A 22,537-nucleotide genomic window follows, 5' to 3' on the forward strand; every position below is an offset into this window, starting at 1 on the left:
GTGACAACTCACAAAGCCGAGAAATGATTATTTTCAGAGGGCTCCATATGGAAAAATATAGAAAAATGGTAACCGGAGTCACATGATAACATACCAGTCACTAATGCTGCATTTAAGCAATTTTCACTTTTTTTAAAGGACATACATTAGTATTTAATCAATGAGAGTGTATAGATTTCTATACTATTTGCTAAAATTATTGTTCAGGTAGTCAGTGTACCGGCAAAGATAACAGTGACATATAGTTGCAAAAAATCTATCTATCATTAATGTGAGCTGACAAGGTACAAGGTGACCTTTTTCTGAGGAAGCCCTAGCCTTTTCTATCAGATATGTCTCTTATAGGACAAATAATAAAGAAAACTTGGCACTCAACTTCTAGAATATTTTTTGGATTTTTTAATGCAGCCAGAAAATAATAGATGTTTCGGCCTCACTGGCCTTCATCAGTAACAGACTACAGTATATCAAATGGTACCTGGGTGGGTGAGGGTGCCGTGCAGACATCAGCATCCCAGTATCCACTGTTGGTCAGCTGTAGTCGCTGATGTCTGCACGGCATCTCCACCCACCCAGGTACTATTGGATTCAGGCTCCATGCCCAGGCACATTTTACTATCACACTGAATGCGATTAACCAGTATACTGCAGTCTGTTACTGATGAAGGCCAGTGAGGCCGAAACGTCTATTTTCTGGCTGCATTAAAAAATCCAAAAAATATTCTAGAAGTTGAGTGCCAAGTTTTCTTTATTATTCATGTACGGTGTGGGGCCCTACTTGAGCACCTTCTGAAGTTGTGCATACGGTGTTTTTCCTTGAGGCCAAGTGCACACGTAGCAGAAAATTTCTGCTGAAAAACCTGACTCCCTTCCCAGAAACCGCGTGTTTTTTTCTGCACGTTTTTGCGCAGAAAATGCACGGTTTTTATGCGTTTTTTTCCGCACGTTTTCAAAACGCATAAATAGCCGGAAGCGCGGAAAAATCCGCGAAATTAATGAGCATGCTGCGTTTACCGCGATGCGGTTTTTTCACGATAAAAAAACGCATCAGTATGCACAAAAAGTGCAAAATGCATAGAAATGAATGGGAAGCTTATTTTTAGCGGTTTCATTGAAAAAACCGCGAAAAAACCGCTGTGTGTGAACACAGCCTGACTCATAGGACAAATGCCTACAAATGTAAAAGTCACGTAGAGTAGTGTATGTGCACATGTTGCGGATTCTGCTGTGGATCCGCAGCAGATTATCCTGCGGTGTATAGTACCATTCTAATCTATGTAAAGCAAAAAACGCTGTGCACATGTTGTGGATTTTTCCACGCAGATTTGCTGCGGATTTGAATCTGCAGCATGTCAATTGTGCGGAATCCGCAGCGTTTTACACCTGCTCAATTATAGGAATCCGCAGGTGTAAAAACGCAGGGGAAATCCGCTCAAATTCTGGAGAAAATCCGCAGTAAATCTGCACTAAATCCGAAGGTAAAACGCAGGTCATTTTAATAATAGTCTTTTATTTTTATATAGCGCTAACATATTCCGCAGCGCTTTACAGTTTTGCTCACATTATCAGTGCTGTCCCCGATGGGGCTCACAATCTAAATTCCCTATCAGTATGTCTTTGGAATGTGGGAGGAAACCGGAGAACCCGGAGGAAACCCACGCAAACACGGGGAGAACATACAAACTCCTTGCAGATGTTATCCTTGGTGGGATTCGAACCCAGGACCCCAGGACTAACCACTGAGCCACCGTGCTGCCCCACCCCTGCGGATTTAGCAAAATCTGCGTGGAAAAATCCGGAGCACAATCTGCAGCGTGTGCACATACCCTTAAGTATTTGGTGCAGAAATGTCTGCAACTCTTGGCAGGAAAAAAATCAGTGTAAATAATGCACGTTTTTTGCTTGCGTTTTTTGGAGCAGATTTTTCCCCACTCATTAGTCTGGGTGAAATCTGTAGCAAAAACACTGAAACAATTGACATGCTGCAGATTTAACCCCTTAATGACAGCCAATACGTCTTTTTACTGACCTGAGATATAAGAGCATATCCTCCCCATACAGGTGACAATTCAGCAGCTGTCATCTGTACAGTATAGCTGACAACTTGCTGCAACAGCTACGATCAGTGTTCGAACCGTCCATATCTGTTTAACCCCTTATATGCTGCTGTCAATAATGACTATATCATATAAATGTTTAAAAAAAAGTGTGGGGGCTTCCTCTTTATCCCTATCGGCACCCTGAGATCCTGATCGTGTGGTCCTGATGTTTGCCATGGCAATTCATGAGCAAATAGCGGCCTTAGAGTCTGTCGGCTACAGCGGCCTGTTCAAAAGTCAGCGACATTTAGGTGGTAAAAATCAACCTTTTCATTCCTGTCATGCCACTTTACATTAATTCCTGAAAAGCACCTAAAGGGTTAATAGACTACCTGACAGCAGTTTTCAATATGTCGAGGGGTGCGGTTTTTAAAATGGTATCACTTTTGGGGTTTTTCCAATATATAGGATCTCTAAAGTCACTTCAAACCTGGATAGGTCACTAAAAAAATAATTTTGTAAATTTCCATGAAAAAATGAAAAATTTCTGCTACATGTTTAAACCTCCTAAAATGCTAACAAAATAAATAACATTTTACAAATGGAGCTGATGTAAAGCAGATGTGGGAAATATTATTTATTAATGTTTTTCTGTGGTATGACTATCTGAATTAAAGAGATAATCATTCAAAGTTTGAAAATTGCTATTTTTTTTTACATTTTTGTCAAATTTCTGATATTTTTTGTAAATAAACACAAAACATATCAACCTAAATTTACCATTATCATAAAGTATAATGTGTCTCGAAAAAAAACACAATCTCAAAATTTTGCACAAGGAATGCGTAGAAGAAATGCGTAGAGCAAGACGGGGGGGGGGGGGGGGCAGGTGAATAAGCCCCGCCCAGCGGACCGGACAGCGGCAGTTTACATACATCTGAACCGATATAAAAAAAGGTATTTATGCATGAAAGGTGCGGGGTCAGGGGGAAGCAAAAGTACTAAGAGAATCCTTATGTGACACACAATTGAATGATATCATTATATGATATCTCAAAAAAGGGGTGACAGATTCCCTTTAAGGATGAAATAACGGACACAGATACCGGTTTAGAAGTCAACTCAACGATTTTACTTTGTTCTTCAACGGTCCCGGACACATCCGTTACATTACAGTCCTCACAGCATTCCTCCTTCACTTTTCCTTTCTTACTTTCTGTATCCTCACTCACATTACGGGGTAGTAGCGTCCTTGGCGGTACCGCAGTATCACTCCTGTACAGCGTCGGACTGGCCCACCGGAGAACCAGAGGATTCTCCGGTGGGCCCTGGCATCTGGTGGGCCCTGGCACCTGCTGGCATACAGGGCCAGCAGTTGCCTAGGGCCCCCGCTGCTCCAGGGGCCCCCAGCCATGGTGTGTCGCACACCATGCAGCTGCTATGGGGGCCCCTGCCAGCGGAGTAGCAGGGGGTGTCAGGAGGCAGGAGCCCCTGTCCCCGCTGCTAAAGAGAAATGAATATTCACTGCGAAGCAGTGATCATCATTTCAGGTCTCCACCCCCAGAGGCCCCGCCCCCAGCCCAGTAAGCCGCTCTGCATCAGGGCCGGCGCCGCCCTCAGTCCTCTCTGCTCCTGACTCACAGCCAGTGCGCGATGACGTCACTACATCGCGCACCCGCTGTGTGTCTGGCAGAGGGGGCAGCTCCTGACACTGAAGCCGGGATCAGCGTGGGAGCGAGGAGGAGAGGTGAGTATTGTGTTTTGTTTTTTTTTTTATATCTCTCTCACTCTCTCTGTCTCTATCTATCTATCTCTCTCTATATATCTCTTATATCTATCTTTCTATCTCTATCTATATCTATCTATCTATCTCTATCTCTTTCTATCTCTATCTATCGCTCTATCTTTCTATCTCTACATCTATCTCTATATCTATCTATCTCTATATCTTTCTATTATGTCTATCTATCTATCTCTATATCTATCTATCTTACTCTATCTATCTCTATATCTATCTATCTTACTCTATCTATCTCTATATCTATTATCTCTATATTTATTATCTATCTAGCTACCATCTATATCTATCTATCTTTATCTATATATATCTCTATCTAATATCTATATCTATCTATCTCTATACCTATCTATTTATCTATCCGCTATCTATCTCTATATCTTTTCTCTGTATCTATCTATCTCTATATCTCTCGCTCTATCTCTATATCTCTCTATAGCTATCTATCTATATATCTTTCTATCTCTATATCTATATATCTTTCTCTATCTATTTATCTCTATATATTTTCTCTGTATCTATCTCTCTCTATATCTATCTATCTCTATATATATCTATCTCTATATCTATTTCTCTCTATATCTCTCTCTATATCTATTTATCTCTATCTCTATATCTATCTCTCTGTATATCTATCTATCTTTCTATCTCTATATATATCTCTATATCTATCTATCTCTATCTATTTATCTCTATCTATTATATCTATATCTATCTATCTCTATATCTATCTTTCTATCTCTACATCTATCTAGCTATCTATCTCTATATCTAGCTATATCTATATCTATCTATTATGTCTATCTATCTAGCTATCTCTATTATCTATATCTACCTATCTCTATCTTTCTATCTTACTCTATCTCTATATCTATCTGTTATCTCTATATTTATTATCTATCTTTATCTATATCTATCTCTCTATCTATTTATCGATCTCTGTATCTATCTCTCTCTATATCTATCTCTCTATCTACCGTTCTCTCTATCTCTATCTATCTTTATATCTATATCTATCTATCTCTATATCTATTATCTCTATATCTATCTGCCTATCTATCTCTATATCTATCTCTATATCTCTCTCTCTATAGCTATCTATATATTATCTCTATATCTATCTATATATTATCTCTATATCTATCTATCTCTATATCCATATCTATCTCTATATCTATCTCTCTCTATATCTATCTTTCTATCTAACACTATATCTCTGTATCTATCTCTATATCTCATTATCTATCTATCTCTATCTCTTTATCTATCTATTGATCTATCCATCTATCTCTATATCTATCTATTATCTCTATTATCTCTATCTATCTATCCATCTATCAATCTCTATATCTCTCTCTATATCTGTCTATCTTTCTAACTCTATATCTATCTCTATACATATCTCTATATCTAGCTATTATCTCTATATCTATCTCTATATCTATTTTTATTTATAGCCATCTATCTATATTTATCTCTATATCTATCTATATATGTCTTTATTATTATTATTATTATTATTATATCTGTATATCTCTATCTATATCTATTATGTATCTCTATCTATATATCTATCTCTATATCTTTCTATCTATAGCTATCTATCTCTATATCTATCTATCCATTATCTATTTTCTATCTATCTCTATATCTATCTACCTATCGATCTTTCTATCTATCTATATTTCTTTCTATATCTATCTTTATATCTATCTCTATCTATCTCTATCTATCTCTATCTATCCATTATCTACTTTCTATCCATTATCTACTATCTATCTCTATATCTATCTATTTCTACATCTATCTTTCTATCTATATCTATCTAACTCTATATCTATATATCTATATAGCATTATACCCTATGAGGGGGTGCATTATTCCCTATGAGGGGGGCAGTATTATACCCTATGAGGGGGCAGCATTATTCCCTATGAGGGGGGCAGTATTATACCCTATGAGGGGGCAGCATTATACCCTATGAGGAGGGCAGCATTATACCCTATGAGGAGGGCAGCATTATTCCCTATGAGGAGGGCAGTATTATACCCTATGAGGGGGGCAGTATTATACCCTATGAGGGGGGCAGTATTATACCCTATGAGGGGGGCAGTATTATACCCTATGAGGGGGGCACATTATTCCCTATGAGGGGGTGCAGTATTATACCCTATGAGGGGGGCAGTATTATACCCTATGAGGGGGGCAGTATTATACCCTATGAGGGGGTGCATTATACCCTATGAGGGGGTGCATTATACCCTATGAGGTGGTGCATTATTCCCTATGAGGGGGGCAGTATTATACCCTATGAGGGGGGCAGTATTATACCCTATGAGGGGGTGCAGTATTATACCCTATGAGGGGGTGCATTATTCCCTATGAGGGGGGCAGTATTATACCCTATGAGGGGGTGCATTATACCCTATGAGGTGGTGCATTATTCCCTATGAGGGGGCAGTATTATACCCTATGAGGGGGGCAGTATTATATTCTATGAGATGGCTGCATTATATTCTATGAGATGGCTGCATTATACTATGTGAGGGGGCTGCTTTATATTCTATTGAGGGGGCTACCCCAACTCCTGCTACATAATTAAGACATGTACAACCTTATATTATACCCGGATATTAGCGTGTTTTACCGCATAATTGGTGGTCTGGTATTTAACTCTATGCAGCTACATAGTGGGCCCCAAGAATGATTTTCTCTGGTGGGCCCAAGGTGTTCCAGTCCCACGCTGCTCCTGTAGGACCTCAAAACATAGGGGATCCCATTCATCCGCATTGCCCCGGATTTGCAAGCTTCAGCCCTATTTATAGGGAATCTGTCACCTCTTTTTTCCAATATGAGCTGCCGGCACCGACATCAGGGGCTTATCTACAGCATTCTGTAATGCATTCTGTAATGCTGTAGATAAGCCCCCAATGTAACCTGAAAGATAAGAAAAAAAGAGTTAGATTATACTCACCGGGGGGGGCGTTCCGATGGGTGTCGCAGTCCGGCGCCTCCCATCTTCATACGATGCCGTCCTCTTCTTTGCTGCCTGTCGTGGCTCCGGCTCCGGCGCATTGCTCTGCCCTGTTGAGGGCAGAGCAGAATACTGCAGTGCGCGGGCGCCGGACATCTCCTGGCACCTGCGCACTGCAGGACTCTGCTCTGCCCTCAACAGGGCAGAGCAGTGCACCTGCGCAGGAGCCACGACGGGAAGCAAAGAAGAGGACGGCATCGTATGAAGATGGGAGGCGCCGGACCTATTCCTATAGTCTACACTTACTTAACCCTTAGCAGCTTCTCCTACAGTTAACCCCTATGGGAACTTCCTATCAGCTATACCTAACAAGGCCCACTAGTATACCCCCATCTAGTGGCCCACAATAGAACTACGCTTACCCATATCTATGAAATCTATACTAATAGTGCCCTCCACTATTGAACCCGAAGGATACACTGGCTTACCCTAAACTTACACATCAATATGCACATAATACAATACTATATAGTATGTACAAAATGGTAACACATATAATGTGGCAGTACCAATTAGAACAGCGGTAACACAATAGTGTAGCAGTACCGTGGCATAATCTTATCTACAAAACATTTACAATATATTAATATTAGAACTTCTTAAAGGGGAGGTGGCATTAAAGGGATATTCTACTTCAATCCCCCACAATCACATGCGAGAAACTCGGACGAGTCTCACACGTCAATACCCGGCACTGTTTTACTATGCAGCTGAACGCTTCGATCCGAGTGCCGGCGGCAGTGCTGGGTATTGACGTGCGAGACTCGTCCGAGTTTCTCGCATGTGAGTATGAGCCCTAAGGGGTTAAATCTGCAAGTCACAAATAAGCAACGTGTGTGCGAGACCTCGGGATTCTAATTAAATACTTTAGGTTTTGTGAAAAATCTGAACTGAAAAAAAAAAACAATCACGGATTAGCTGTGGGTTCCCTATTAGGACATGACAGCTTCATACATTTCCATGAGGCTGTCATGCTCAGGTCGGGAGATCGGAGGTCAGTCCATGCCTTGCGGTGTGTGACCAGATCGATATCCACAGACGTCTGCCTCATTCAGATGTCTGTTTTTCTCGAACGTAAATGATCTATCTACTAAATATATATCATCTATCCATCTTATATCTCTTATCTATTTATCAATGTATTATCTATCTCAAATTCCTATTAATGAGAAAAATAACAACTCCATGGGCGGACGACCTTCAGTGATACATGAATTTGCACCTTCTTGGCCTTTGGTGGTGTAGAAATTACATTCCTGGTAATTGTGTTGTCGTCTTCATTCCTGGTGTTCTTTCCTCTAGACTTTGATAAATATTATCATTAGTGATAATTGCCGCTGTCCCTCCAGACTGTCCAAACTCGTGGACAGACACTTCCCTGGAATCCTAATGGGCTTCATGTAATAAGTTATCACCTGGAGGACGGTTCTCGTATCTCACCTACTGGCCGCAGATCGATGACCGCGTCAGTGCTCGATGTAAAGCTCCGATCACTTATTTACTGTAACGGAGAAGTGTAAGTGAAGCAATATTGTGCACCGGTCACGTCATCTGTCACCCACGTCTATAAGTTAATGGGTGCAGGATTGCAGAGCTGAAGCAATAAAGCTGCAATGGCCATTTAATGCCATAAATTTGTGAAGTGAATACAATGTAAAAAGATTTATAGAAATACTGATGTTCTATAATAAAAGGTCCTGCAACTTTCAAACACACGCGGTGTTTCAATTATTCACTGTTTTTAGATTCTGATTTCTGAGAACAATCTTGTTTACAGTCAATGGCTGAAAACCGGTAAAGACCTAATACATTTCACAGCTGAGGGTTTGTTACATTAGGCTAGATTCCCACAATGAGTTCTTGGTGATTTTGTTACGCTGCGTATTTTTGAAAAAGAAATGTTGCAGAAAATCTGCAAGATCAAAGACTCACCAAAAACTCATCATGGGACTGTAGTAGAAGAATCGCAGCACAAGTGCGGAGAAGATGGAGAATTTAATTTCTTCATTTTCTCCATTGTCTGTGTCCTCGAAAATCGGACTGCACTCGTAGGACATCTGAATGCAATTTCGGAGTGTAGTCGCTGCATGCTGTGATTTTTTTCGCAGATTGGGCCAGTGGAAAAAAAAAAAGAAAAAACCTGATAACCAGCTCTGACCCAGTAAATAACATTGGTCCGATAAATACAGTGTTGTGAACGAGCCCATAAACTGAAAAACTGTAGTGGTGTAAGGCACTGGTGGGAAGAACACCTAGTATATTGTAATCCCACTCGTAGGATAAATAGCTTCAGCCCCCGAGACACCTGTAAACCAACCACCATATTCTTATTTTCCTCAGTAATGCCAGATCGACCAAGTCACCTTCGGACAGAGATAACCAGTGATGGAAAGTTAAAAGTTCTCTGGGCCAATTCTGCATCCACTTCCCGTAGGCTTCAGTGTCAAGTGAAACATTATCTGAGCACAGCGGAGAAGATCTCACCTCTGGTAAAAACCTGCATCACACAATCAGGCTCCAGCAATACGTAGGCACAAATGAATGATGTCTGTGACCCCAACGCTGAACTCCGTGGGTAATCAGGACTTCATCATTATAAGCCTGTGATTCGAGAGAGTTTGAAAAAGGCGACTTGTAAGGTTTATAATGTGTTTATCTAATGTACATCAATGGAACCTTCTGCTAATAAGGAATTCATACTGCACAATGTTGAAGAGATGGGGCAGAGGGTAGCAGAAAGTTCTCGAGACCTCTAAGGGTGTGTGCATATGCTGCGGATCCGCAGCAGTTTCTGCTGTGGTGTACAGTACCATTATAATAAATGGAAAATGAAATCCGCATGCACACGGTGCTGAGGTTTCAAATCCGCAGCATGTCAATTCTTTGTACGGATTCACATGGCAGGTGTCAAACCGCAGGGGAAACCGCAGAAAATCTGCAGATAAACCGCAGGTGTTTTGACCTGTGGATTTACACAAATCAGAGTGGAAAATTCCGCAGCACAATCCGCAGTGTGTGCACACACCCTAATATATAGTTTTCTGGCAAAAGTTGGTTTAGCCCATGGAATTTACAACTTTTTTTTTACAAAACCAAAGTTGATTTTTTTCCCCTGATTATTACTGTAAGCAATTTCTTATATAACATAGCAAAATAACAACATTTTAGCTGAATGCATTTTCCACTAGTGAGAGATCTTCATATAGAGATTTCTTACAGATCCCAGTGACGCCAATATTAGCTGTACAAATCTGTTTTCACATATTTTATTTAATTAATAAAAAGTGGGCCTCCTCTACAATAAAGTGGTTTAAAATCTTCTGCATTATTACATAAAAAATGAATTTCGGCTCTTGCAATTTTCTAAAAATAACTTTTCATTTCTATACAGGTTTACGTGTTGGTAGAGAAAACCTATGTCATCTTGGATGTCCCAGAATCCTGCTCACCACTCGTATTTGAGGTGCGATGCAGACGATTCCCTGACCTTGGCGTTTGGAGTAACTGGAGTCTTCCAGCGGTATTTAAATCTCAAGGTAACTTGGACAACAAAGAGAAGTGTCTACAATAATACTATAATACTCCCTCCTGTGCTCAAGAATAAAACTACAATAATGCTGCTCCGTATGTACAAGAACACATTTACTATAAGGCCGGGATTACACATGCGAGAAGTCTCGCATCTTAATACCCGACACTGCAGCCGACACCTGGGAGCGGAGCGTGCAGCTGCATAGAAATACATGCAACCGCACGCACCGCTCCCAAGTGCCGGTGGCAGTGCCGAGTATTAAGATGCGAGACTCGTCTGAGTTTCTCGCATGTGTGATCCCGGCCTCACACTGCACCTATGTACAAGAATATAACTACTATAATACTGCCCCCTATGTACAAGAATATAACTACTATAATACTGCCCCTATGTACAAGAATATAACTACTATAATACTGCTCCTATGTACAAGAATATAACTACTATAATACTGCTCCTATGTACAGGAATATAACTATTATAATACTGCTCCCTATGTACAAGAATATAACTACTATAATACTGCCTCCTATGTGCAAGAAAATAACTACTATAATACTGCCCCTATGTACAAGAGTATAACTACTATAATACTGCCCCCTATGTACAAGAGTATAACTACTATAATACTGCCCCATGTACAAGAATATAACTACTATAAGGCCGGGGTCACACTAACCGACGCAAAATACGGTAGTATACAGGCGTAATACGGATGAATGACCCCTAAATAGTGATCCGTATGTCATCCGTAAGCAAGGTGTGGTCGCGTATTTTGCGCATGTAAGCATCCGTATGCTGAGATTTTCTCGCCGGCTTGCAAAATGGACATATAATGGAGCCCTATGACAGGGTTTATAACACAAACGAAAGAATAGATATAGACACATAGAATACATGTGTGTGTGTATATATATATACACTCACTGGCCACTTTATTAGGTACACCTGTCCAACTGTGTGTTAAGACTTAATTTCTAATCAGCCAATCACATGGCGGCAACTCAGTGCATTTAGGCATGTAGACATGGTCAAGACAATCTCCTGCAGTTCAAACCGAGCATCAGTATGGGGAAGAAAGGTGATTTGAGTGCCTTTGAACGTGGCATGATTGTTGGTGCCAGAAGGGCTGGTCTGAGTATTTCAGAAACTGCTGATCTACTGGGATTTTCACGCACAACCATCTCTAGGGTTTACAGAGAATGGTCCGAAAAAGAAAAAAAATCCAGTGAGCGGCAGTTCTGTGGCCGGAAATGCCTTGTTGATGCCAGAGGTCAGAGGAGAATGGGCATACTGGTTCGAGCTGATAGAAAGGCAACAGTGACTCAAATTGCCACCCGTTACAACCAAGGTAGGCAGAAGAGCATCTCTGAACGCACAGTGCGTCGGACTTTGAGGCAGATGGGCTACAGCAGCAGAAGACCACACTGGGTACCACTCCTCTCAGCTAAGAACAGGCATCTGATGGCTACTTTCAGCAGGATAATGCGCCATGTCATAAAGCTCGAATCATCTCAGATTGGTTTCTTGAACATGACAATGAGTTCACTGTACTCAAATGGCCTCCTCAGTCACCAGATCTCAATCCAATAGAGCATCTTTGGGATGTGGTGGAACGGGAGATTCGCATCAGGGATGTGCAGCCGACAAATCTGCGCCAACTGTGTGATGCCATCATGTCAATATGGTCCAAAATCTCTGAGGAATGCTTCCAGCACCTTGTTGAATCTCTGCCACGAAGAATTGAGGCAGTTCTGAAGGCAAAAGGGGGTCCAACCCCTTACTAGCATGGTGTACCTAATAAAGTGGCCAGTGAGTGTATATATATATATATATATATATATATATATATATATATATATATATATATATATATATATCTATCTATCTATCTATATGTCACAGAGTTCTTCATAGCAGAATAGCCGCTAATTCAATTGCCGGCTTTTGTCAAATCATTCCCCAACCAGACATGAAATGACACATGGTTTACATACAGTAAACCATTTCATTTCATGTTTTTTTTGTATGTCTTTCATAGTAATTAGATGAGGGTTGATGTGTAAAATTTGGGAGGTGTAGCTGATAATTTAAGGGGTTAATTCGTTGTAAAAAAATGTGTGGGCTCCCGCGGTAATTTGTCAATGCGTGTGTAATGCATGTTTTTAACACCTCTCACTCGTCCGTATTCCTCTCTAGTGTGACCCAGACCTAATACTGCCCCTATGTACAAGAATATAACTACTATAATACTGCCCCTATGTACAAGAATATAACTACTATAATACTGCTCCTATGTACAAGAATATAACTACTATAATACTGCTCCTGTGTACAAGAATATAACTACTATAATACTGCCCCTATGTACAAGAATATAACTACTATAATACTGCTCCTATGTACAAGAGTATAACTACTATAATACTGCCTCTATGTACAAGAATATAACTACTATAATACTGCCCCTATGTACAAGAATATAACTACTATAAGGCCGGAGTCACACTGGCGAGGAATACGGGTGCGTGAGAGGCGCAAAAAGCACGCATTAGACACGGACCAATGATTCTCTATGGGGTCACTAGCACCAGGCGTATATTTCTCCTCCGTATCCTCCGCTCCGTGCCACTCGCAGCATGCTGCGATTGTCAGCGTACTACGCCCGTAGTACGCCAATGCAAGTCAATGGGTGCGCAAAAAATACGGATTACACACTGAACACACGTGTGACCTGCGAGCAATACTCAGGTCTTTTGGCTGGTGAACAGGAAATGGGCCAATCCTTCATCAGGAAGCCTAGACATGCAAATGAGCTCAAAAAGCGCTCCAGACATCCAGGAAGTACGCCTCCACGGAGTACAGCAGCAGCATGGCGTCCACTTACATAAATGTGGAGATGCTAATTGTGCTGGTGCAGGAGCGTCCAGAAATATGGGACCCACGCGACGCAAACTATGCGAACCGCACAAGAAAGGAGGCGTCATGGAGGCGCATCTGTCGCCAGATGTACCATGACTTCGGTGACAGACCACGTGAGGAGCAGCAGAAAATTCGTAAGTGCAACCATAAAAATATAATTAACGTTAGCGCGCGCTATAAAATGACTCTACAATCAGCACCCCCCCCCCTTCCTGGGCATGTAATTTTAGCCTCATGAGGCCGTTACATTAGGATGTGACACATGGCTTCACACAGCCATAATTAGGGGTTAGGCCACAAGCTCCTCATCCTCCTAGCCACAAAAATTAGTTTCAGGGGAGCTAATGAGACCCTGGGTATCGGCCCAATTACATATTCCACCATGGGTAGAACGCACACCCCATAAGGCCCCATGCCTAGACTACTGTTTTAAAATGTGACCTCTCCAATATGTGATTTTGACAATCTTTCCTGTCACATTGCAGTGGAAGATGTGATGAAACGGTGGAGAAGCATCCGGGACCAATACCGCCGGGAACGCCAGCAGCGGTCCAGGAGTGGGGATGCTGGCCATGTCAAGCGGAAATATATATATTATGACCGGCTGAACTTCCTCGCCCCAATTCTGGCTCTGAGACCGTAAGTACATACCTCACACCACATGACACAAAAACATTACACAAATACTTTACAGGGACAAAAATATTGATGTATTTTTGCCTCTGTTCTATTTCATAACAGAACTCAATCCAACCTTACAGATCGAGGAACGGCCTCAGAGGCAGAGCCCGTTATTGATCCTGTAGGGGATGAGGTGGCTGGCCCATCTTCTCCCCCTACAAGAAGGATGTCTGAAGAGGAGGCATCACAAGAGCACACAATGGCTGCCCGACACAACACACCACCAGGACGGTCTGCAGCTGCAACCTCACCCATCCTGGAAGAGATGGGCAACTTGAGCAGCAGCCCAACTGCCCAGATCAGGCCCTCCCCACAGGCTGCTCTAGCAACACGGCGAATAAGAAGAAGGCGCCAGGTCGCCATTCAAGAGAGCAGGACCAATGTGGACACTGGGGTGCTGACTTACTTGTCCAGAGTCACTACAGATGATGGTGAGGAGGCCTATGCATGTAGCCTCACCCTTTATCTCCGTGCCCTTACCCGTGAGGTCAGGCTCCGTATTAGGGGGTGTATTCAGATCCTGCTTGATGCAAGCACCCCCCCCAATACCCCATATGAGGTGTTTGAATTTCTGGAGAGGTGGCAGCTCTCACCAAGAAATTTAATGCGCATGAGACCATCCACACAGATGCTTTCTCAAGCAGGGTCTGAACAGCCCCTAATACGTGGGCCAACACCTCAACCCCTTCCTCCCCCTACCCATCCTTCTATTCCGCAGCCCCAAATGTCTTCATCAAGCCAACCCCACCAATATGGCCACTTGTACCCACCCAGTGTTGGAGGCTGGTCCCAACCTGGTTGGGGACGATCTGGCTATCTTGGTGGGTATGAGTCACGGGCCTACCATAGCCAACAAGAAGCCCCTCACCATCATCATTATTACTCTGGGCAGTATCACCAACAGGCCCAGGAGGCTGGACAACAACAGCTTCATGGGCAACAGTATGGCCCCACACAGGGCGATGTTGGCCACAATGTCCAGCAGCACCCACAGGCTGTTCCTCCCCGTTCCCCTTCCCCTACATATGAGGATTTATGAATCCAAACTTTGGAGATGTCCAGTGACATGTAACTGGTGCTTCTAATCTAGAGAAAAAAACAGGTGTTCTCCTTCACCAACATTTCGAACATAATTTAACACTCACATTTGTAAACAATGTTTTCCAAACATATGAAACAATCCATCATAACAGGCAACGCTACCTCACGCCTTTCACACAGATATTACATGTGTGTATAAAAGAGAATATTGAAATGCGCTATGCTGTTACCTGAAAGGATGAAAATACACTAATCACTTGTTAATGCATAGGAAAGGCGTGCTTGCCTTTAGTTAAGTAGTCAACTTTGTTATTAGCATTCTCTAGTAAAACAATTTGAGGCGAACAGCATTCACAATATCACGCTCTCTCTATGTCTTAACAAGTGAGTTTTGTATTTTCATCCTTTCCAGTATTGCATGCTTAAATATTGTCTGTTCTACAGACAGGTAATATCTGTGTGAAAGCTGTGAGGTAGCCTTGCCTGTCATGGTGGAATCTTTCTATGTTTGGAAAACATTATGAGGAAATGTGAGTGTTATCTTATTGACTTTATTTTGGTGATGGAGCTCACCCTTTGTTGCCTAATCCAGGTTAATGTAGGCATGCAGCAATGTTGTTATTGCATAATGTTTGTTGCAGTTTTTTACTGTTATGTTAATGTTACATCAAGTTAACGAAGGCCCAAAGGGTCATTTTGGCCTTTGCCAAATTTGTGTTTTGGCAAAATTATGTTTGCCTTTAATCCAAACCCAAAAAACAAAAAGGCAAAACTAAAAATTTGTCTACTCTAGTTAACGTCTCTGTGTGATTTCTCACTATCCCTCACAACATACTAACAGACACCAACCAATGCAAAGAAACACTCATAGAATCATAAAAAGGCTTGAGTAATATATATTTAGACACACTTTGAACCCAAAAAAATTAGAACATAGACACAGCATTCTCTTGCCAAGAAGTAGCCCCCTCAGGTGAGATAAAGTAATTCGTGAATATATCACGCACTTTGAGGCCAGAGAGCGGTCTACATTGAGGGATGATAGGTGGTCTCACCCTGTGCACATTGTCCGGCCTACACACAACACCATCAGAGGAGGAGCAATCATGTATCCTGGTGAAGTTATGCAGAACCACACAGGCTTTCACAACTTCATTCACATTTTGCTCACTCAACTGAATGGCAGACTGGAGTACCCGCCATTTGGCACAAAGAATCCCAAAGGAACACTCCACCAGTCGCCTAGCACGTGATAGGCGCAAGTTAAAAATTCTGCGCCTGTGGTCAAGGTTGCGCCGGGGATATGGCCTCATGACATTACGTGATAACTGAAAGGCCTCATCTGCCACAAGGACATAAGGGACTGATTGTTCGGGGGGAGCCTGGTAGCTGGCGTGGTGGTGGTAGATCCAACTGGTTGGTGCGTAGCCGCCGACCCATTATGGAAGTATTGAAGACTCTAGAGTCTCCCGTCCTTCCATAGGCTCCAATGTCCACAATTATAAACTTGTATTGAGGGTCTACCAGAGCCAACAATACAACAGAAAAGTATTGCTTATAATTGAAGAATTGGGACCCTGAGTTCGGCAGCTTACGCACCCTGATATGTTTGCCATCCAGGGCCCCAATACAATTTGGAAACTGGCAGTCCTCCTCAAAGTCCCTTGAAATCCTTAACCAGTCTTCCATCCTGGGCTCGGGTAGGACCACCTGATGGAGTCTTGTCCAGATTTGTGCACATGTAGACCTCACTATGCCTGAAATGGTGGACTTTCCAATGAGAAACTCATGGTGGAGGGCGGCATAAGACAGGCCAGTGGACAGGAAGCTGTAGAACAACAGAAATAGTCCAGGTTAGAATGGCTAAAGTAAAAAAAAAATCAGTTACATGCCGACCAAACTTGGTAGGAAATGAGAGAGAACAACACACACATATTTGGTGGCACAATGACTAAGTGATATGCAGTACATATTAGATGTAACATTGTGCTGTGTCAGGTGAAACATATTTTGAGTAAGATGAGGGTATTAAACATTGTCCAATAAGGCCAAAAAACATAAATTAACACACACATTATGAACATAGAGAATGTGGTTGTGGAGTACATACCGTATTGTGAGTAGAAGTCGCTCCTCTGCAGATATGGCTTGGCGCATCCTAGTGTCCTGAAATGTGATCCCAGGGCGCACTGTCTCCAAGAGGTGATCAAATGTGGAAATGCTCATTCGACAGTACTGGTAAAATTTTTCCGGATGCTCCCGCAGAGACGAATAGAGGCGGTGAAAATGCCCTCTTGTGAGTCGTTGCCTCAAAAGTGGATGTACCCACATGCGTCTCCTCCTCCGCGGATCCACTATCACAGGATATGGTTGGCCAAAGCGCCGTGACAAAAGCCAGGTAAAGAGAACCTGCTCGGTTGTATTGAATGTCAGACCCTCGGCCATGCTGCACAAAGAACACCAACACACCTCGTGAAAGCAAGGTGAGAAATGTACAGAATGTAGGCAGCCACCTGTTTCTGAGTGTCTAAATAGGGTGCAGGCTAATGATTTAAATTGTTTGCAGGCCCCAAAACCGTTAAATGTCCATTTTGCAAGGCTGCGAGAAAATCTCGCCATACGGATTGCATACGGATTGCATACGGAGACACACATGCGCAAAATACGCGACCTCACCTTGCTTACGGATGACCTACGGACCACTATTTAGTGGTCATTGATCCGTATTACGCATGTAAAATACGGAGCGTATTTTGCGCAGGTTAGTGTGACTCCAGCCTTATACTGCTCCTATGTACAAGAATATAACTACTATAATACTGCTCCTATGTACAAGAATATAACTACTATAATACTGCTCCTATGTACAAGAATATAACTACTATAATACTGCTCCTATGTACAAGAATATAACTACTGCTAGCTTTGCCCGTGCAAAATTTTTGCACATTGGTCGTCGGGGGCGCAGGCAATTTCAGAAAAGGCAAGCTGGTCAAATGTAAATGTATTTCATGAGCTGATGAACACAGACAGGCATTTATTTATGTAGATTGGTAATACAATAAATTGTTTTGATAAGTAGAGGCCAAAAAATGTTTTCCAGTTGTGGTGCCACCTGCAGGTCATTGTGTCTTTCTGCAGGTTAATGAAAATTAATGTTTAAACTGTATTTAGTGATAAAATTGTGAATGTGTGGTTTGTTTGGCTGCTGTCTTCCTGAAGCTAGCAAGTTTACCTTTCAAATGGCGTATCGTGTGTTTGTGGGGCGAAATAGTCAGCGAAAAAGCAGTGCATGTTTACAAATGTGTTGGTAGTGTGCTTTGAGGTACTATGGTGCCACCTGCAGGTCATTTTTCCTTACTGCAGGTTTATGAAAATTAATGTTTAAACTGTATTTTGTGATCAAATCGTGGATGTGTGGTTTGTTTAGCTATTTTCTTGCAGAAGGGGGCAAGTTTACCTTTCAAATGGTGTACCATTTGTGTATTTGTGTGTGTGGGTGCAGTATGAACGGGGATAACACAGGAATCACCGAAAAACAGTGTTTAGAAAAAAATAGAACAGATAATACTGCCCCCATGTACAAGAATATAACTACTATAATAATACTCCTATGTACAAGAATATAACTACTATAATACTGCCCCTTATGTACAAGAATATAACTACTATAATACTGCCCCTTATGTACAAGAATATAACTACTATAATACTGCTCCTATGTACAAGAATATAACTACTATAATACTGCTCCTATGTACAAGAATATAACTACTATAATACTGCTCCTATGTACAGGAATATAACTACTATAATACTGCTCCTATGTACAAGAATATAACTACTATAATACTGCCCCTTATGTACAAGAATATAACTATTATAATACTGCCTCCTATGTACAAGAATATAACTACTATAATACTGCTCCTATGTACAAGAATATAACTACTATAATACTGCCCCTATGTACAAGAATATAACTACTATAATACTGCCCCTATGTACAAGAATATAACTACTATAATACTGCCCCTATGTACAAGAATATAACTACTATAATACTGCCCCTATGTACAAGAATATAACTACTATAATACTGCCCCTATGTACAAGAATATAACTACTATAATACTGCCCCTATGTACAAGAATATAACTACTATAATACTGCCCCTATGTACAAGAATATAACTACTATAATACTGACCCTATGTACAAGAATATAACTACTATAATACTGCTCCTATGTACAAGAATATAACTACTATAATACTGCCCCCATGTACAAGAATATAACTACTATAATACTGCCCCTATGTACAAGAATATAACTACTATAATACTGCCCCTATGTACAAGAATATAACTACTATAATACTGCCCCTATGTACAAGAATATAACTACTATAATACTGTTCCTATGTACAATAGTATAACTACTATAATACTGCTCCTATGTACAAGAATATAACTACTATAATGCTGCCCCTATGTGCAAGAATATAACTACTATAATACTGCCCCTATGTACAAGAATATAACTACTATAATACTGCCCCTATGTACAAGAATATAACTACTATATTAATACCCATATATAAGAATGCAACTGGTATAATACTGCTCCCATCAAAATGGATGTCAACAGATCGGTCATTTTCATAATATACAATTATTATGTCATTTGTGCTGTGTTATTTTCACTCCCTTCTACAGGTGGATATTATTTTCCACAGCGGCTTGTTGTGGGCAGCGGATCCAGCGCTTCAGTATTTTGCATGTTCTGTGATAAAAATAAGAAGATTCCATCCAAGGCCATAACCTGGGGTCTGAACCTGGCAGAGCAGTTCTCCACCAAGCATTATACAGCAGTGAGTGATTACGTTGGAAAAGTCACAATTGACAATCTAAATACGACAACGCCAAAGGGAAAGTTCCAGTATGATGCATTGTATTGCTGCGTCCAGGGCATTGGGTGCCAACCCCGATATGCAGAAATCTTCGTCATAGGTAACAATACTGGTGTCTGCTTTTGATTGTGGGGATGTAGCTAAAGGGGGTGCGGAGGAAGCAGTTGTATCCTGATCTTGATGCCTGAGGGTTCCTAAAAGGGAGACACCCGGTGGGAGCCTTGTTACATATCCTGAATTGAAGCCAGTATTTTCAAGTTATTCCACTGTACATGACCCGACTCATCTTATATGGGGGAAATCTAATCGGCCAAGGACATTTTTCTGCTAGTTGGATAAGGATTTGATGGTGCGGCTTGGTATTTTTTCATCCCATTTGGTTTGAGGAAGATTTATAAAATTTACTGCAAAGGAAGCTGCAAATAGAAACCTAAACAGATTGTAGCAAACTGTTTGGTGTGGTTATCTTGTTCATTTTTTTTTTGCACCAGATTTAATAAACCTTCTTAAGGTTAGAATATCCTAATGGACTAACTAAACATCAGCCATAAACTACAGAGATTGTTTCCTTCCTTAAAACCCCATTTTTAACCTCTATACACTGGGGACTAGAAAGAGCGAGGCTGCAGTAAGGGTTTCATGTGATTCTTGTACTAGATCTATGACTTTGTGGACTCACAGAGTGGAAGAGGAATGGTAGCAAAGTATATTCCAGACTGCACATGTATTCCAAATCATTTTGACATTGCCCAAAGAGCCATGATCAAAAGGGACACAATCCTTTATTCATATGTAGAACCTACTACAGAAAGTTAAGCAAGGTCGGCAAAGTATGCTCAGGTGTATCATCACTATGATGCTAAATCTGTACCGGGACCCCCATCTACCATGCGTCATTTATAACACTGGTGTTTTTATATGTGGCAGAAAAGCATTTACACCGCCTCAGGCACCAGGACCCGGCATGTCTGCCATCTCCACACCCCATATGGTTTCCGCTCCTTGTATACCTAATATTTCTATTTTATCCACTTCATCATTAAATAGACACTAATATCAGCATCACGTGTGAAACCAATGGAGAGATTACAGTTATGACCTGCAGGTGGATGCCCAAGCAAGTCATCCCCCTAGAAGACATCACCTTGACATTCCGCTATTATGAGTAAGTGTTTGCCTGTGTTCCATGGATACAAAGGGATGAGACTTTACTGCCATCCTGTGGTGTACTATGAGTATAGCACAACTGCTTTCCATTGTTCCTCTACTTCACTGGGCATATGAGATATCGCACAGGACGGTTAATAAAGATTGATAATATCCAATCACTAGGAGTGACCACTGGACCACCAGGAACAACACAGTGCCTTTCCAGGAAATAACAAATAATGAACTATCAATAGGATGGGTCATCAATATGGGATCGGTGGGAGTCTGACACCCCGATGATCTGCTGAAATCAAGTGAATGAGAGTTAAAGTGCATTACTTGCAAGCGTTCACTTAGTAATGTATGGGGGGGCTGCTGTGTTTTGCTCCCTGAATCACCCTCATCAGACCGCTGCTGGAGCAGATTTCAACTGGAGGAACTGTCCTATGGATAAGGCATCAGTTGTTAGGTCCTGGAAAACCTTTTTAACCCACTAGACACCAGGGGTCAAAATATTAACCTACTAGATACCAGGGATCAAAATATGAACCCACTAGATACCAGAGATTAAAATATTAACCCACTAGACCCTCAAGATCAAATATTAACCCAATAGACACCAGAGATTTAAATATTAATCCACTACACACCAGAGATCATAATATCAACCCACTAGATAACAGTGATGCAATTAGTAACATATACATACAGGGATACAGCTATTAGTCAACTAGTCACCCAGAAATCAAATATCAACCCACAAGACTTTAGAGAAAAATTATAGGACCATAATACACTCCAGGGAGAAATCAGGGGTAACAATATTAACCAGGTAAACACCAGGGACATTAGACGCCAAGGATATAAGTAGTAACCCACAAGACTTTAGCGACCCAAAATGCTTCAGCAAGAAATCAGGGACAATGCTGACTGTCTAGACCCCAGTGACACAATTATTAGCCCACTAGACACCAGGGATTACAATATTAAACCACGAGACTTCATTGACACAAGTATTGTGCCACGAAACACCAGTGATAAAAATATTAAGGGGATACAAGCACTAACCCACAAGACTTTAGTGTAAAATAAATGAACCCAATATGCTCAATGGAAAAAAGAAGGATCACAATACTAACCCACTAGACACCAGGGATGCAACTTCAAACCTACTAGATACTAAGGACACAAATATTAACCAACAAGGCACCAGGGATACATGTACTAAGCCACAAGAAGTCAATGAAAAATACAGAAATCAGGAATGACAATATTAACCCACTAGACATCAAAGATAGGAGTATCAACCAGAGACACCAGGGACCCACGTAGTAGCCCAGCACAAGAGACACCAGGGCGGACCCGGACTGCTAATCTGCTCTTCTGGGCACTTGCCCGGTGGTCCGCGGTGTGGTGCTGTTTGGGGGGC

At 41.5% G+C, this 22,537-nt stretch overlaps 1 protein-coding gene and 1 long non-coding RNA gene across 3 annotated transcripts in view; one reads left to right on the forward strand and one right to left on the reverse strand.

The window, feature by feature from the left end:
* The window catches only part of LOC141048750 (uncharacterized), a 190,857-nt gene that overhangs the window by 107,007 nt on the left and 61,313 nt on the right, over positions 1-22,537 (reverse strand). The window lies entirely within an intron of this gene.
* The window catches only part of LEPR (leptin receptor), an 84,392-nt gene that overhangs the window by 37,896 nt on the left and 23,959 nt on the right, over positions 1-22,537 (forward strand). For both annotated transcript variants that reach the window (XM_073544704.1, XM_073544703.1), the window contains exons 6-9: positions 9,212-9,360; positions 10,263-10,407; positions 19,766-20,059; positions 21,007-21,124. In XM_073544704.1, coding sequence (XP_073400805.1) covers positions 9,212-9,360; positions 10,263-10,407; positions 19,766-20,059; positions 21,007-21,124 — 706 coding nt within the window. The remainder of the gene's footprint in view (positions 1-9,211; positions 9,361-10,262; positions 10,408-19,765; positions 20,060-21,006; positions 21,125-22,537) is intronic.

This window comes from Dendrobates tinctorius, unplaced genomic scaffold (genome assembly GCF_039654945.1).
Source record: "Dendrobates tinctorius isolate UK_male_01 unplaced genomic scaffold, ASM3965494v1 ptg000138l, whole genome shotgun sequence".
In the NCBI taxonomy this organism is placed as follows: domain Eukaryota; kingdom Metazoa; phylum Chordata; class Amphibia; order Anura; family Dendrobatidae; genus Dendrobates; species Dendrobates tinctorius.